Below are 18254 nucleotides of genomic sequence, written 5' to 3'. Positions count from 1 at the left end.
GGAAGATTCTTATATCTCCAAAAAAAGGAAGTAGCATAGATGTGCATTAACTCTACAGTGACCATTGACAAGAGGCATGTTATTTAAATCACCAAGTTGGGAGTGAGAACTGCATCAAAACATGGGACTTCTCAAGAGTTCTTGTGCTGTTATAGGATAACTTAGTACATGCTGCATTGTTAAGCGCAGTCTTGGACAGCGCTGCCACCAGTCATAAGAGAAGAGTTGTAGTATGTCTGTGTTGTCTATTGCTGGCATGAAAAATGCGTTCTGGAGCAACCACCTCATTGGAGCAATGAAAGAAGAGAGGCTGGGACCTACCTACTTTCAAGTTGGAGCTCAGTATTTTTCGGGTGTCTTGGGATGTGCCTGCAATAGGAAGGGCAGGTGACCTAGGAGGCCTCCTTTCAGTCATGTGCAGTTTCTTCCATTTCATTTTCGAACACACAGGCAATCATCTGTTGTTATTTTTATCTGCTACCTCAAGGTATTAGTTCACCTAGTGTTTGCAGATGCTTCAGAGGTTCTTGGCAGTACTGTTGGAAATGACAATAACATAGGATTCCTATTTTGTACTAAGAACATATGGTAGTCTGTTGTGGCATGTTGGCTTCTATAGAGTTTCTTTTTTCAGTGCTGTTACAGCATGGCTAAATATTGTTTACTCAGATGGAGCTAGTTTTAACTTCATCTTTTCTTAAATGGATGTTATGGCTAATTGAGGAAGCGCAGGTGATCAGGACTAAGAGGTACAGCCCTCTGTTAAGAGAGCCTTACAAGGATCTCACTCCTAGTACATTGTGAGTGTCCAAAGTCTCCAATTAAGAAGCTGAATATGCCTGACACATGTCCTGTGGACTCAGGATGTAAATATATCTTATATTCTTTTATCTCCAGAGAGGTTTCTCGCTTCTTGACTTTGGGATTTATCTGTTCTTGGCAGCCACATTCTAATGGCCTTTGGATGAATGTCCTCAAATGCAAAACTTCTTAAGCAGGACGTAAGATTTTTGTCCAGCTGTCTCCCATCTATAAAAAGACCTATGTTATCTGTCATTAGGAACTGTCATGGAACTACTTAGCCCTTAGTCATTAACATATGGATTATAGTATGTGAATAAAGAGGAACTTGAGCTTTAGTCCTTGTTTTGGATTTGGTGCCTCTACTTGCTTGGAGGCAAGCTGGCAAATTTTCAAGTGAATGTAGAATAGAGGATTGGATTTAAAGTGCAGGTTATGTAAATCTAATGAGAGGCACTCCACTAATGTGCATCGCTGCCATTCCATTGAAATTAATGGTGCCATGGCAATTGTATGAACTGACTGAAGCTTTTGTCTGATTTTTTTTTTTTTTTTTTTTTCCTTCAAGTGTGTGAGTTCCTCGGCCACACAGTTAAAGGAACAAAGCTCTTCATATCTCAGTTTTTGAAAATGTCTTTTAAACCTCAAGCCAGAATGAGACACCTTTCTGGGAGATCCTGTGAACCATATAGTTCTGCAGACTTTCAGGATTTGAACTCAGTCCAACACAGATTGGTAGCATCTGTTACATATAATAGAAGAGCATGAAAAACACACAGAATGCTCCAGAAAGCTTCAGGTTTGTTTTGAGGGGTGATTCAAGGTGGCATTGCTGCTGAAAAAGCATCCTGCCCTAGCACCTCACATAAGCATGATACTGAGCAGGGAACCACCTAGTTGAAAACTTTTGTTTAGCAGGTTGAGGTCCCCAGTTTGGTTTGTTGCGCAGCTACAGAAATGATTGAACTGTACCAAGGAGCAACAACACAGATTTCCTACAGCAGCAGGGCTGCTTTCCTTAGGCCTTGTGTTTGTTAGCAGCCTGGGATTGTCCTGAATTTACTGCAGCAGTCTGTCTTTGAAAGATGAAGGGTTGGGGTACTATCCTGGCTGTTCTTTGGGATATAAAGAAAAATTCAGTGTAACTAAAATGGCTGTATATAAGAAAGTGCAAAAGACAGCCGGATTTTACTTTTATCAGACTTATCGCTCTTAGGTGAAAACTGACCTCACCTTGAAATCCCTGATGTTTAGAAATTATTTCTAGGGTACTATGTGTTTTCTTGACAATCCTTTCTAGCAGTTTTTTAAGACAAAGTTGGGCAAAACCAAGAAAATTGACAGATCTCCTGAATTTGGTCGCAATTCCATTAAACATGTTTGTCTTGATGGTGAACTTCTTAACAATTAGTGTTTCATCATTTGTGGTTTCCTGAATGAATTCTGAAATCACTTTGCAATGTAAGAGCATCTTAAAAGCGGTAGTATCAGAAGAGGAAGAGAGACCAACAATGACCCTTTTTAGGAAAGGGAACTGATAAAATATATTGGGTTTTTTTCTTCTGCCGCTCTCTTGCCCTAGTGGTTTCCAGTTTTGCAGTGATTTGTCATCAGCTTCTAGATGGCAGCCAGTATATAGTGGAAAGGCGTGACTCGAGCTGCATCTGCATGGCAGTCACTTCTGCATAGGTGCTTTAAGTGTAAGTTAGGCTTAAAGCGATTAGCTTGAATACTGTTAGCTGTGTAACCACAGCAGCAAAATGTAGCAGGAGTTGCAGAATCCACTTGGGTGTCAACATGAGACTTGGTACTGGCATGGCCACACCGCTAGCAGCTCCGGAACTGGCCAGTTTTAAAATTAGCTTGGGTCTTCCTACGCTTCCTATGCCTGTTGCTGCAATCTGAGTCCAGCGTCTCCAACAGAAAGGAGTTGTTTCATTCTTCTGACAGTTAAGAATACTTGTGTTTAATAATTAAATATTTAAGCGAACGTTCCTTCTCCTGGATGCTGGATGTGTTTGCTGAGAGCATAAGCTATATAAAGATTTGTGAAGCGTTTCTCCATAGGGGGCAGCAAGCCTCTGCACCAGTTTTAGACAGTTGCTCCTAGACTCATCCCATGTGCTTGGCTGACTAGCTAGCAAGCCAGAGGAGGTCTTAAATAGCCAAATAAAATCAGTATGTTAGCATTACAATGCTGGATGGCGGATTTCCAAGAAGTTACCTTTCCAATGCAGTTTTTTATTTGTAAAATACAAGTCTAAGACTGACACAAAGCTCTCCAGAAATGTTCCAAACAACAAGGTAAAGTCATTATAAAACAACTTCTAAGAAAGATATTTGGGCCTTAGCACACCAGTTTTCCCTCCATTTCTGAGTCGTTCTTTGCACCTGTGGACAAATTTGTGAGTGGGGGTCTGGCAGAAGAAATCGCAGCTTTGACTTTTGAGTTCCTAATGTGGAAGGGCAAGCCTTGCTTCTCTTAGGAAAAAGACTGTGAGGTCCATTTTTAGATACTGGAATTTGTGGGAAGTCCTGAAGTGAAATGTTTTAATCCCTCATGGCTGCCTTAGGATATGAAGTATTTTGATGCTTGTCTTTTGCCCATTGATCCCTTCCTGGGACAGAGGCAAAGAGTGGGAGGAAAACTACATATTTGTTTATCATCTATTTTATTTGTTTTTCATATGTCCACCAAAAAGCATATAAAACTTCAATTTTTTTTTCCAAATCACAATTTTAAAATTTACAAATTTATAACTTTAAAAAGATTACTCTTATTTTTCCAGCTCATTAAGCAAAACTAAGCATAGAGCTAATGTCTACATACATAAATATAGGCTAAGATGAAAGAAAATTTGTCTTGGACATTATGGTCTTCTCTTCGTCCTCTTTAGGCACTAATTAGTGAGCTGTATCATACACAAAGGCACCTAGTTATAGTCTTACACTTTTCAGTAGAGCTTGGTACATCTTATTGAATAGTCCATTCCAATTCAAGCAGAAGTTTCTAGTGTTTGTAGGAATCAGTGTCCAAAGTCTTGTGAACTGGGGGAAACATTGCTATGCTTCTGGTAGCTGTTTCCTAGCTTGGATTTCTGTATCATTCAAAGTGAACTGTAATGCGAGTTACTCATTCTTTCTTAGATTTGAGAATGTTGCAAACACTTGTATCTATTACCAGAAATAGTTTACAATTGTTTTTCACTTAAAAAACAAACGAACAAACAAACCCCAAACTCTCCAGGATGTCATAGTAGACTGATCTATGCTTATTGTGAGTTTATGTTAAGGCTTGAGCGCTTACAACGGTGTTGTGCTAGTTCTGTACTTTTTGTTTCCTCATAAGTATTGAGAAGTAAATTATTTTTTTTATGATGAAGACTGTCTTTGTCCTGTGTACACCCATGTACTGGGTAATTAGTGCCATTTTTTAAGATTTGGCATAACCGGACTGCTGCTAATAAGGCTGAACCACAGCACAAAGTAAGTTGAAGTATTTCATGGTGGCAAGCATCTCCACAGCCAACTTACCCTAGTGTTTGCGTACATCTAGTACGTAATGGAGAATGGCTGTAAGATCTCCATGGTAGGTGCAGGCATAATTTGTGTTGTTCAGTGAACAGATATTTTACCCACAAATCTGCTATTGTCAGATGTGTCATCAGTCCATTAGCGTGAGAAACAGTACTAAAAATAACAGGATAAGGCTGCTAAATACTGAGGCTTGTTAAAATAGTGACAGCAAACTAGCCCTTCTTTCATTCCACATGAAAAGTGTTATGTAGCTAGTCCCCTCTGTACACTCAACCTAATAAAGAGCAAAATGATTTTCAGAGACCGATAATGTATCTATGATCATCTTCTGACATTGATGTAGTTCCAAGCCAATTTTTTATTGGAAAGTTACAGCAAAAGACACTCTCGTCAATAAAGAATTTAAAAATAAAGGTTTTCCTAAAACATTCCAAATGAAAAGGAAAAAAAGCATAGCTTAATTTGCCAGAAAAAAATAGTTTTAATTTGTAATACTACTCCTGATAAAGGATGTTTGCATGTGATAATTTGCCCATGTTTATTTTTTTTTCATCTGGGAGCACCGAAGCATTTTTGATCACTTAAATGACATCCATCTTCAGATGGAAGTAAAATAGACAATTCTGTAATTTTTAGTTTTTGCTCGTCTGAAATAATGCAGATCTGTTATGGTTCAACACACATTGATAATTTTGAAAATGGTGAAACTGGTTTTGTTTTGCACTAATGTGAAAATCCCTGATTGTTCTTATGCATTATAACGTGCTGACAACAGTTCTGGACACGTACCGCCAGTGAAGGTCCACTTGATGCTGTGCTGTGGAAAAACTCACTTTTTTGGAATGTGGTTCTGCACAGAGTTGTTAGGAATTTCTGGTTTTGGCAGAACTCAGAAGGCAAGTGTAAATAAACTAAAGTCGTGCATCCTGCCTTGTGCCACAGTTCTTCACATTAAGCTAAATGTTTGCTTTATGTATTGTTTTCTTAAACAAAACCCATCAAAAGTTGGATGATACCATTGTGAAATTTATTTTCTTCTAGACACCTAAGTACTTTTTGATACATGTTCTTTATAATACCTGATGACTCACAGTACAAAAGTTAATGCAGTTCGTTACCAATAAGTAAGCTTGCTGTTACTTATTCCGATGGTTGGGTTAGAAAAGGATCAGAGAGGATAATGAAGGGTTTAAAAAAGATGTAGTAAAATGTAAGTTGCAGAGTTAAAGCAGTTCTACTGCTGCTTGGATTGGGGGGTGTTACAGAAGGAAGCACTCTCAAAAATCTTTGATAAGCATTCTTCTGCATGATCAGACTGACAGAGAGTGTAACCTGCTTGTTTATATGTTTCTTGCTCGTCTGTTTTTCTGTACTAGAGCACCTGCAGAATTTTGTAAATTGAGTTATGCGAAAACACATGATAAGAACAGAAACAAGTGCAGCAAAATCGTGCTTTGCGGTGTGCGTGCTTTTAATGCGCGTCGCTTACAGACATGTGTTTAATATGACGATGCCTTGCGGTGCCTTGTGCTTTTGTTCTTCCCAGCGTGATTAAAAAATGTAGATTAATGCAGGGCTAACATGTCTGCATTCTGTGACGCGTATTTGGCTATTTAGAAAAATAGGATATAGATTTCAATGCGCTATCTTTAGCTATCGTAAGGCCTTTTTAAAAGCTGCCAGGAAAATTTTTTAGAAAATTATTTCCTATTTTGCATAAATTTTAACACCTGTTAATTGCGGTTGCTTTTTTCCCTTCTCGCTGTGTCACATTAGACACCCTGGTTATCAAAGTGATCGTATCACTATGGTATGTCTCATAATTATGATCAAACTGTTATCTAACATTCCTGGAGCATTCTTTTTTTCAATACTTAATACCTTTTATTCCTTGGCCTCATGCATGAATTATGCTGTGTATGTGAAGAGGCTTAAAGTTTGTTTCCATTACATTCTTTCTGAATGGATCCTGTTGTATCTAGGATTTTTTTAAAGCCAAGTAGGAATGTTATTGTTGACCTTGACACCAGATAACTGGGCAGACATTATATAGCTATGTTTGAATCCTCACAAAATGTGATGCTAAAGCCAACAGAATCCTGGCGTGAGACCCTCCTGGACAGCAGAGTTATGGAGCTTTTCTTTACAGTAAGTTTCTTTCTTCAACTTTCATAGTCCAGACCACAAGGAAAGCAGCTCCTTCCTGTTCTAAAACTGTATTGTTGGACTCTCCTTTTGCATCAGGTAGGACTGATTCTGTTGACTTCAGCTTGCTTATCAAAGCAGACAGAAGTATTGTGTTTTTCCTAGTTTACCGAATATGTATTTTTGCCTATATATTTATTGTTTTAAACTGATTACCATTAACAAAAGAAAAAGGTGTGTAGTTATCTAGACATGTACTCATCAAACGAAACCAAGCGCGATGAGTAGTAGTAGAGTATGTATTTTAGATAAGGTGTAACGGCTCTCACAAAAGATCAAATGAACAGTATGTGTTTGCTGATCTTAAAGTGTTTGCTCAATGAACAGCTGAAAATAAGTAATGTAGTTGCAGTTTTCTAGCAAGTTTCAGCATACAGAATTCTGCATCTTTCCTCAGCACAAAGTAAATCCAAACAAGTTAAAGTAGATTAAGTTAGGAGGGGAAGAGGTAGAGTTAGGAGAAGGGAGTGTAGTACTCAATTTCTGTAACTTAAAAACCCCATGATACTCAAACTGGGTAAAACTAGTATTGTTTTCTTTCTACAACTGTTGAGAGACTTAGCTAGGAGTTACTGCAGCAGCAACATATATTGGCTTATAAATTCGTTTACTATGCTGTCTTATCTCGTTACGTCTCTTGGGACCTGAGAATTCATCATTCTCAGGCTATTTTCATTTTTGCAAAGCAGAGAAATAATGTGCTCAAAACTTGGACAAAGTCGTTATTAGACAAAGTAAGTGTAACTCTCCTGTGCTTCTTGAGAGTTGTCTGATACGTGTTTAGCTACGTGTCCTTAGTTATAGGATTTTTTTGAGAAATTAGATTTTTAAAAAATATTTTTTTGACTGCAAGTTTATCTGTTCCAGCAGTTTTGAAAAGGTGAAAAAATCACTGGCAGAACTCTTAGCGGCTACACACAATCTGAACAGCTGTCTAGACTACCCAGACAGTTGCTACTGTCAGCTGTGAACCTCCACATGCAAATATCTTTTTGGCTTACATATTAACCCTTCCTCGTTTAATAGTATGAAGTTGTTGGAGTTGGATACCTATTTCTTTGGTTGGCTTACAATTACTTACTCATGATAAAAATAATGTTTTGAATAACATGCAGAATTGTTTTAATACACTTGCATTTTACTTAATCATAACCAAAACTCGCCTGTATTTGATTATTGTTGGATGTGTGCTAGCCAGGGCAGTATGCTGGCAGTTTTGGTTTTAGATTCCTGATTTGCAATGGTTGAGGCTTCTAGTATTAGTTTGCTATTTGAAGTAATGTAAGTGAATGGTAGTAATTTATATTCATTTATCTGATCTGAGAAATTTTAATAACCTTGCAAAAGTTGGCAGGACTGCCATGTTAAAGAGGGAGCCTTCAGTTCTAATCTCAGCCTAGTGTGGGATGTATATTAGGAGGGGTATTTCTGTTGCAGGGTTTGTTTCTCCTTCTAGTTTGATCTCTCAGAGATTAACTGTGCAGCTAATCCAACTAGTTATGAGTTGGGGGAAGTTGCAACTATAACGCCACAGAGAAATGGTTAGTGTTTTAACTGTACTTTTATGTGTAACTTTGCTGAAATGATTTAACTAGATTTGCTTCTGGGTGAAAAAGCTACCCTGTATTTATTTATTCAGTAAATCTTATGTGAAAAAATAGGAGGCATGAGCTGAAGAAAATTCTTTAAATCTGCACTTGACAACTAAAATAAATATATGAGAATATGATGACTGAAATATTAAGATTTGAATCTAGAAAGTCTCACCAACAGAAGTAATGACATAACAGTTCACAGAAATGCGGGAAGATTACTGTTGGCCTTGTATAATGAACGGGTGCTGCCAAGGAAGTGATGCATTCGTTTTTGTATGTCTTCAGTGTTTACCTCTGCTAAAGCAGCATCTATATAATCTTGATTGAACTTGTTGACTAACTTTAGCAAGACTCCGTAGCCTAGGCATAGTTAGCATAATAGAGATGACTGTCATTATTGCTGTTTTTAGAAGGAGCAGTATGTCTGACTGGCTGGCATCTGTTTCTCTCTTTAAGACGTAACAGCCAGTAGACAGTTCAATTTTCAACATGTAGGTGAGACTTAACTAAATGTTAGTTTCAGGGAGTTAATTCAAGGCTTGCGATTTTGAGAGCTGAGTCACGATCTTGACATTTACTGTGGTTTAGAGAGTTGTAGAAACCCTTGCAGTTCAGACTGAATGGAAGTTATAGTAAGCTTTTTTTGGTATGTGCTCTTTTGGATTGAGAGCCATGTGACTGTTGTAAGAACACCCTATTTTCCGTGTATTATTAACTATCTCACTTCCTGAAAGGTACATCGAAAAATCAGAGAAGATACAGATATGGCCCAAGATTCCTTACAGTGCCTCGCACAGCTGGCATCTTTGCATGGGCCAGTCTTTCCCGATGAAGGCTCACAAGTTGATTACCTGGCACACTTCATTGAGGGATTACTGAATACTATCAATGGGTATGTATGCCTGCTCTCTAAATTTAGATGGCATCTTTTAATCTTTAGTTTGGAGCGTAGCATATCTGCGTGGAGAACTGGTATGGCTTGCTTATTTCTGGGTGTAATTTCTGCTTACTTTTGGGTTACTGAAATTAAGAAAAGGCAGTTTAAAGTAGGTGGCGCTTAAGTAATGTGAAGTAGGTTGAAAACATATCAACAAAATCAATTCACTTTTAGCATTTTTCGTAATAGTAAAAAAACTTAACTGCTCTTTCTACCTATAGAATTGAAATAGAAGACTCTGAAGCAGTGGGAATTTCCAGTATTATCAGCAACCTGATAACTGTATTTCCTCGCAATATTTTAACTGCCATTCCAAATGAACTTTTCTCTTCATTTGTTAACTGCCTTGCACACCTCACTTGTTCTTTTGGAAGAAGTGCTGCCTTGGAAGAAGTGGTAAGTATCTGCTCTCAAAGAGTAGGTAGCCTTTTTTTGTTTCTCTCTATCTGTGATAAGCATAAGTGACGTGCGAATTTGGCTGGTTTATTAATAACTGTTGTGAATTCAGTGGTTTTGTTCTAGATATTTCTGAAATCGGGTCTGAGAGGTTTTTCTTTTTATTTCAAACAACATAACGAACAGACTTACACACAATGTGCATCTTTCAGACTGTTTTGATTTAAAGCACTTGTCTCGTATTTTCTTTTTAAAAAGAATGGATTAATTTAAAAATATTAAAGTCTTTAAATATTGCTGACTTGCTTTTGTAGGACTTCTCTGAAAACTGTTGTAGATAATGAAAGAGCTAAAGTCCTGAAAGCTTAAAATGACTACATGAACATATGGACAAATTGAAACTTAACTTCTGTCAAGAGTTCTGAGTTAGGAACTTCTGTTTTAAGTGAATGTAGCTGTTAAGATCTGTTGTTAACCCTGTACTTATAAACTGTTCAAATCATTCCTTCATTGCTGACACGGTTCAGATGATAATTCTGTGTACGAATCTAGCACAGGAATTCAGAGGATTTTTTTTCTGTTTGTTTACTTTCAAACTTTGGTTGTAACATTACAGAGCAGTTGGGATACTCTTAAGTCTTCTGCTTCTAAAAATTGCATTACAAATAAAACCTTCTAAGGAGACCTGGTTTAAGGAGAAAAGCCCAGAAGAATTAAGGCGAATAACCTTCACTCAAGCTATTTGTGTAGTAGCTACTGATTTTTAACATGAGACTACCAAGAGATCAGCCACTATTGCCCCATTATCATCAAAGAGTATGAATTCTTACTGGGCTTAATTACCTGAGTTTGAAAACAGTTATAGGAGTATTTAGTTATAAAGTGGGTGGATGTGTTTCTTTACCAGAGATCACAGGCGTATTAGTTAGCATTCATTGCCGAGCACTAGATCGTGTCTTTGCTGCAAGGTTAAAATGCATTACGTTTGGCCCAGCACGCACTTCAACTTTCAAGTGTGTTCTTGTCTTAATCAAAAAATTGGTGATTAAATTTAGAATCTAAAATGCAGCTACTTTCAAAACTTGCCCTGCTTTTCAGATTTTGTGGCTGCCCCCTCCCTGGCAGTGTTCAAGGCCAGGCTGGATGGGGCTTTGAGCAACCTGGTCTGGTGGAAGGTGACCCTGCCCATGGAAGGGGGTTGGAACTGGATGGTCTTTCAGGTCCCTTCCAACCCAAACCATTCGATGGCTCTAAGATTGTATTTTCTAGTAGAACATTGAACGTATGTTCTGGTGCTCACCAACACAGTTAGGAATGTTCCTGAAGCCTTAATAGAAAAGATTCAGCAAACCCATAGGCACCTGTCATTTAAAGGGACCAAGGGGATGCTGTTTCCTCAATTAGCCTCTTGTTACGTGACAGCTAGAGTATGCAACCATGTTTAATGAAAACCATGCTCAACACAACACCGTTCAAAACACTTCATCTCTCAGCAAAAGTGTAAGGTAGCTTGTGCCACTATTTGGTACAAAGTTTGTTTTGGAAATGACTGGCCAGTTATGCCTTGTAAACTGTTGCTGCCTACACTTACATAATTACATAGTTTTTGCTGAAGAAAGGCTTTTCAGTATTAAACTTAAATATTCTCAGATTTGTCAACATCAGAAAGAGATAATGCAAGATTTTTTTGTTTTAAGAGAGAATTTTCTCCGTCCTGTAATCATAGAATCATTTTGTAGAAAGAAACATTATACTTTCACCCCTTCCATTCTGTCATAGCTCTTAGAGATATCTCAGCTTCATGCTGTTTCTCTGATTTCCAGGATGATAAAGAATTCTGTGGTGATGGAACTTCAAAAAAATAATTCTTACACCTTAACAGTGTGTCAGCAATAAGGCATGCTGCCGAGACTTTTCAGTTATTGCTGACTTAATCCAGGTGGTATAATGGTACTGTGTGCCGTGCCTGTAGAAATACTACTTTGCATCCCTGAAAACAATCTTTTGGTTTAGGAATGTTCCAGACATGGTTAATGTGTTCCCCAAGCTTCTTGCATAGGCTGGTTGTAGTGACACCTGTGAGCTCTTGTACTGTCCATAATTAAGAGCTTTTGATAGATAAACTACTCTGTATGTTTGGCTCAGTGAGTCCTCAGATAATATTTCTGGAACTTTTCAGAAATCCGAAGTGCAGCAGAATGCAGGCAGGAGTATTCCTTAAGTTTTGCTGATGGGAAAAGCTGTTTCCCCATATTTCTGCCACTTCATATGCTAGTGGAATATCTCATGTGAGCATTGAAGAAACCCGGTCGGGCACAGGGAATCTACTTAGCTGAAGACTTGCTATGGAAACTGTCAGAGTTTGGGAGGTCCTAAATCTTACTATGCAAACAACTCAAAGCAGCTAATACTGATTTTCAACTAGGGGGGGAAAACTCACAATCCAAACTTCATGTTCAAATTCTGTTTTACATTTAACCTGCCTGTTGGGGTTGAGGAGATTGGCTGAAGGAAGTTGAAACATTTGCCTGAACAGGTACGCTGGTGGAGGGCAGTAAGCTTCGGCAATGCTGCGCGTTAGTTTATAGTGCAAGTTGGACGAGTAATCTCTTCCTTTATAATAGCACTGGGTCTGAGAGAGATTCTTGTCCACAGCTGTTCTCCGCTTTGCTCAGCACTTGGTGCTTCCACAGAAGTAGAAACCAAATAGTTCATCTGAATTAGTGAAGAGTACGAACAGGATATTGGGTGGAAAGTCAAATAGATAATATAGCGAAGGCTTCTTTTTCTCAAAACGAATCTTAATGCGGTTTCTGTTTCGTGATTTTTTTAAAAATATCATGTGATGGGAGAGATCATTCTGAATTTGGTCCCCTCTGCTGTGCTTCCAACTCTTTCCAGCTTCTTGCTGCTTGACAAATTTTAGAAGTGTTCTTTCTTCAAAGGGTCAGCAGACTGTGAAGGAAGAAGTACTGATTTTCTTTCTTTAAGTTTCCCATACTAGAGAAATTAAGCATCTTTGCTTTGACTTTACTGATTGTATCTTGCCTCTCCTGAAGATCTGAGTTCTGAACCGGACTCTTCCATTGCTCCTGTTGAATCCAGCAGAATGATTCAGCTCCCCAGTCTACAGCACGTCACTTGCTTTAACTGTATGCGACACCTTCGGTAGCCCAACTGTAGCTAATCTGAAATAAGGATTGGGAATTTTTTTATTGTTCCTTTGTGACCAAATTTGTCCTGTATGGATAAACTCTTTCTGCTATTTGGGCGCATACTTAATGGAGGCACTTACTAATCCTAGCTTGCTTATGAGAATACCATAAGTTAAAAAACTTTTTTTTTTTTTTTTTTGCATGGCATTGACTTCTGTATTACCTTCTCAAATAAATGAATTGGCTAATTTGAGTTCTTCTGTTGTTCAGAAAAACACGTCTGCTTATTGGTTTATGCTCTTATAAATAATTGAAATTATATGTAAGTTATATGTGTAAATGTATTACACATATATCAAAATATTTCCCGATTGAATGTCTGTGAATTCATGTGTCCTTTAGCCAAGTTTTAAAAAGACATGTGGTGGTGTCCATCCTAAATTTGTGGCTTATGTTAGTGTTGAATACAATTTTGCTTCTCTCCATGTCATCTTCAGCTTTTGTTTTCCCACTTGCATCGATGTGTCCCATATTTTAACTCCTGTAAATATGACCACTTTGCAATTACAAAATGATGCTGTGCAGCGATCTTGAAATGCTTCCAACGTGATATCAGTTTTCACTCTTAATCAGTCATCCAGCCAATGTTTTCTTTTCCTTGTCTTGTTCATCCAGCCGTGTTTGTAACTCCACTGAAAGTCAGGAATTCTTCTGTCTGGAGCATGATTAAGGCCTTAATATCTCTTTATTTCATCAAGGAATCATTTTATTAAGCTCTGCTATCTCAAAAGTAACTTTTGTGAGTGATCCTGTTGGTTAAAACTTGAGAAGACTTCTTAGAGGAAAGAAATATCCTACTTTAGCGGCATGTTTATCCATATAGTCACAGTTATTTGAAGTTGGACCTATTTATTGAAGTTTAATTTTTGTATCAAATCAGGTTGATAGGTTCATTAAAAATACTTTTAAAAAGAAATGGCATCTTTGCTATTTGGGTTCTTCAGTTTGCCTGTAACCCAGGACTTTGTTTTTCAGATACGTTGTTTCCTTTCGTAGCTTATATACTATGTAGAAACACATGAATAACCAAAACCATGAAGCATCAGTTAAAATGCACTAAGAAATTGAAGGTGCAGGCTTATTCTGTGGAATTATGCCTTTTTTTTGTTTGTTCATAGAGTGAGTTGTGTATCATCATCAAACCTGTCTACCTGTAGCAAGGTTTCTTGAACACATGCAAATAGTACAATGGAACAGGGAATCGTCATCTTTTCTCTCTTTATTTCAGAAATAGTGGAATATGTATAAATGTATATGCACATGTTCTATATGTGTCTATTTAGTTAAAAAGAAATGGCTCAATTCTTTATTGTTACTGGTAAGAGCTGAGATGATTGGTTGGCATCTTTGGGGTAAAAGCTCAGTAGCTCCCATATTTAGTTAATTGTGCATTAAAGGCTTAATTGAAGACTGTTTTGGGTTTGAACAGAGATGAAGAGAAATAGCTAATCACTTTGACAGTTTTTTAAAGCCTAGCAAGCATGAAAGCTGCACTGACCTTTCCGATGTGTTGCTTCAGGTCATTCCGATGTTTTCTTGGCTATACTTAGATGGGGTTTGTGACTGATTTTTTTTTTTTTTAAATTGTTTCAACATTAGAGGAACATCTGTTAAATAATAATGAGTAGAAATAGGTTCATCTGGTTTAGTTTAGGATTAAGATTTTTTTATTTGTTTCTTTCATCTCTTACAGCTTGACAAAGATGACATGGTGTATATGGAAGCATATGATAAATTGCTGGAATCTTGGCTTACTTTGGTACAAGATGACAAACATTTCCATAAAGGTTTCTTTACCCAACATGCTGTTCAGGTCTTTAATTCCTACATTCAGTGCCATCTAGCTGCTCCTGATGGTACAAGGAATTTGGTAAGCCCTCGTTGTAGTAGTTCTTGATGATGTTATATATTAACTAGTCCATGTCTTTTAGTATGTACTATATTATGTGGCTCAAGGGAGTTATAGAATTATTATTTGTGACTTTGGAAATGAAGAATTTGCTGAATCTGTTACTTGGTGGTCATTTTCCAGTCTGTTCCTTGCATTCTGAAGAGGAAATAAAGGAATACAAGGTTGGAAATCGCTTTAAAAAATAGCAAAAAAATAAACCTGTTACTCAAATCAACATGCATCTTGCTGTTCTTCCCACAGATGCAAACTGGAAGCCTTTTATATGGTTGTTGCCTCCCATACATTATCTTCAAAGTATACTTTTGAAGTACAATTGACATGCATAAATACTGAAAAAAAATGCAGAATGGCTGTGCTCAGACTAGAAGAAACTTGCAATATTATGCAGTTCTTTTGGGTAAAATGAATTCCCAATTAAATTTTTGAGGTGACTGTTCTAGACAAAACCTAGAAGTACCGCAAGTATATCTTGAACCATTAAGAAAGCAGATTAGTCTCTTGCCAGGAGTCTGCATCTTAGTGAAATAGATTCTCATACAGCAAGTTGGAGGTAGATGTTGGATTAATTAATTATCACACAGATTCAATTCAATAACTGTATAAAATCTCTCTTTAATTTGATGCTATGCAACTGTCTCTGAGATACCTCATTCTGAAAAGCACCATATAAAACCTAATTCTATCTCAATATGTAACAGATGGTAATAACAGTGCCAAAAAAGAGAGAAATATTTCACCAGAGAACGTTGAATTCATGTCAGGCGGTCTTGACATAACTTGTGTACACAGGTTAATTCATGTCATTCTGTGAGATAAGTCGCTTATCCCACGGGTAACCTTTTAAAAGCCACAGCTGGCATTTTAGAATGCTTCTTGTTCAATATCAAAGCAGTAACAGGAACTTTCAGTCTCTGCTTTGAGAGCAGAGGCTCACCCTTCAGTAAACAGCTGCAACTTTGAAGTTGCCAAAAGAGAATAATTTGCTGGGTTACATAAAGATGTGTTAAAAGCACTTTGGATAAGGAGTTGTGTGTGGATTCAGTTTTCCAGAGCCTTTATAGAAACAAAGCAGACTGATAGCTTTCTCTGTCACTTGTACTTTACTTCTAGTTGTGTAAATTTTATGATTCTTTGTGAGATTTTTAAAAACATTTTTGACATCAGTACTTAGTTTCTACATATCACATTTCATCTCTTCATCTGATTATTATTTAAGTAGTTTTATAATGCAGCCAAGGTAAGCTTTGAGAAATCAAAGAGTGCAACTTCTGCATCAGCAAGAAAGAAAATAGATGATGGTGATTATTAGTCTTCTGTTTTCTTGAGGTTATAGCATTTACTTTTTAACAACTGTTCCCCGTCAAACAATGGGTTATGGAAAATCTTTAATGAAAAGATGATTTTCATTTTATCATGAAAAATACTACCTATTATGTGATTTTATGTAGTATCTCAGACAACTGAGAACAGTATCTTTGACTAGCAAATAGGGGAAAGCATGGAAGTTCCTGTGTTTAAAGTGGTTCTTGGTCTGCTATATTTGTGGTTTGAAATGCAAATGTACTTCAGCAATCATCAGACCACTGGGTTTGCAGACCATCTCTATGAGCCAGAGTCATTCAGTACCTCATATCGTACTTCCAGCAGTGGATGCTCGACAAAGCTGATTGATGTATCCTGGGGCATAAAGAAGCTGTTTTGCTGTTGTTCAGCCTGTGCTGGACAACTGGGACAACGTCCCTAACTCTTATCCATGACCCTTTACACAAACAGTGAATCTTTTGACTTGAGAGCACTATTAGAAATGGTAGCAAATACACAATTAACTGGATGTGGCATTTTGCCACTGTGAAATGCTGGTTTCAAAACAATATGAAGCCATGTTTGCTCCTCTGTTTAACTCTTCTGTGTGTAATTTTGTACAAGTCTGTTGTTCATCCATGCAAAACACCTTGAAAGAAAAAGCGAAAACAATGTAGAAAATTGTGGTGGTGATAGAATTTAGTAAGCGTAATACTAACTAGTTGCTTCTAATTTTGTTGAAATAACCAAAGACTGCCAATGGCGTGGCCTCTCGGGAAGAAGAAGAAATAAGTGAACTGCAGGAGGATGACAGAGACCAGTTCTGTGACCAGTTGGCCAGTGTAGGCATGCTGGGGAGAATTGCTGCAGAGCACTGTATACCTCTTCTTACAAGGTACAGGAAAAAAAAAAGTCACGAATGTAAATCGATACCATCACATATGAAAAGCCCAATTTTGCTGAAACAATTTAAAAACAGTGAAGCTATTTTATTGTTATTTGTCCACAGTTTATTAGAAGACCGAGTGACAAGGCTCCATGGTCAGTTGCAAAGACATCAGCAGCAGTTACTTGCCTCACCGGCATCAGGCTCAATTGACAATAAAGTGCTTGATGACCTGTACGAGGATATTCATTGGCTTATTTTAGTCACAGGTTAGTGAAGAGCTTTAAGTAGTACTTTTTCTGGTATTCTTATTGCAGCTGGAACACCTCAGGAAAAAAAATAAATCCCTATATATTAACTACTCTTAACTGACCATAAATTTTATCCCTTATGATGCTTTCATCCTACATACACTATTCACAAAGTCTTTGTTTTACTTCCACCTGCCTTGAGTAACATGAACATTGTCTTTAAAAGATTGATAAAATCTTTACATGAGGTAATGTCCTCTGGAAATTCCCGCAGCTAATTTTGTTACTGATTTTTTTTGAGATGTGTTATCAGTCAACCTATTCAAGAAATTAGTCCGTTCATGATATCAGTTGTACTGTCTGGGGGCATGTGACTTTATAAGGGAATCAGCGTGAGATCAGGATAATGATATTGCTCAGTGGTGGCAAAGAATCAAGTAAGTTCCAGAATATCTCAGTGCTGATAATCCATGTCCTGCCATTTTGTTTTGTTTCAGGGAACTTGAATTTAGAACCTTTTCAGTTTTGAGTTTTAGATGAAACTATCTTACGTCTGTTTGCAAAACCTAATGACAACTAAGGCAGTGTCTGTACTTTTAGGATAAAGGTATACTTTATGAAATATTCTGAGGGATCTTTTTGAACATTTGATATTTTAGTCGCCCTCAGATGTTGACATGAATGTGTTTATAATATTTTTGGTTTACTCTGAGGTGGAGTTTGTAGCTCACAGATGGTTATGAGATTAGACATTGAAAACTATGACTAAAGCTGGAATTAATATTAAGTATCTGGACACCAGTGTATTGTATAAACCCCCATGTTTCACCTGATCTGCAGTTGCTATGCAATGAAAACGTTATAGCACATGTACTTGCTGTCTGAAAGCTTCTGACAGATTTGAAATGTTATCAGAACGGAAGCCCCCAGTGAGATGGACTCGGTGGGGAAGCTGTAAAATCAAGGCTTTTTTTATCACATAACAGAAGAAGAAAAAAGTGACAACAGAATCTGGTTTTGGGGTTCCCCCCCAATAGCTGAATTGACTGTAGTACTTTTTAAATGTTTTATAACTTGGTGGTTTCTTTTCCAGTCTTTGTTTCTTGTCACTTCAGGTTATCCTCTACTGAATGGCTTTAAGGATTCTAAAGTTAACTTACATGTATCTAAACAATGTCAGTCAGGGTTTGTACGAACATTTGATGTGGTGTGATGTC

At 37.4% G+C, this 18254-nt stretch overlaps 1 protein-coding gene across 1 annotated transcript in view; it reads left to right on the top strand.

Annotated features, from left to right (window-relative positions):
- XPO4 (exportin 4) overlaps positions 1-18254 on the top strand; it is a 75188-nt gene that overhangs the window by 43075 nt on the left and 13859 nt on the right. The window contains exons 7-12 of the mRNA XM_086481814.1: positions 6374-6486; positions 8873-9030; positions 9297-9471; positions 14380-14556; positions 16653-16795; positions 16910-17055. Coding sequence (XP_086337940.1) covers positions 6374-6486; positions 8873-9030; positions 9297-9471; positions 14380-14556; positions 16653-16795; positions 16910-17055 — 912 coding nt within the window. The remainder of the gene's footprint in view (positions 1-6373; positions 6487-8872; positions 9031-9296; positions 9472-14379; positions 14557-16652; positions 16796-16909; positions 17056-18254) is intronic.

The sequence above is a fragment of the Leptosomus discolor genome, chromosome 1 (assembly GCF_034619465.1).
Source record: "Leptosomus discolor isolate bLepDis1 chromosome 1, bLepDis1.hap2, whole genome shotgun sequence".
Taxonomy (NCBI): domain Eukaryota; kingdom Metazoa; phylum Chordata; class Aves; order Leptosomiformes; family Leptosomidae; genus Leptosomus; species Leptosomus discolor.
Note: the sequence above shows the minus strand (reverse complement) of the source record. Positions and strands in the feature narration are given on the sequence as shown.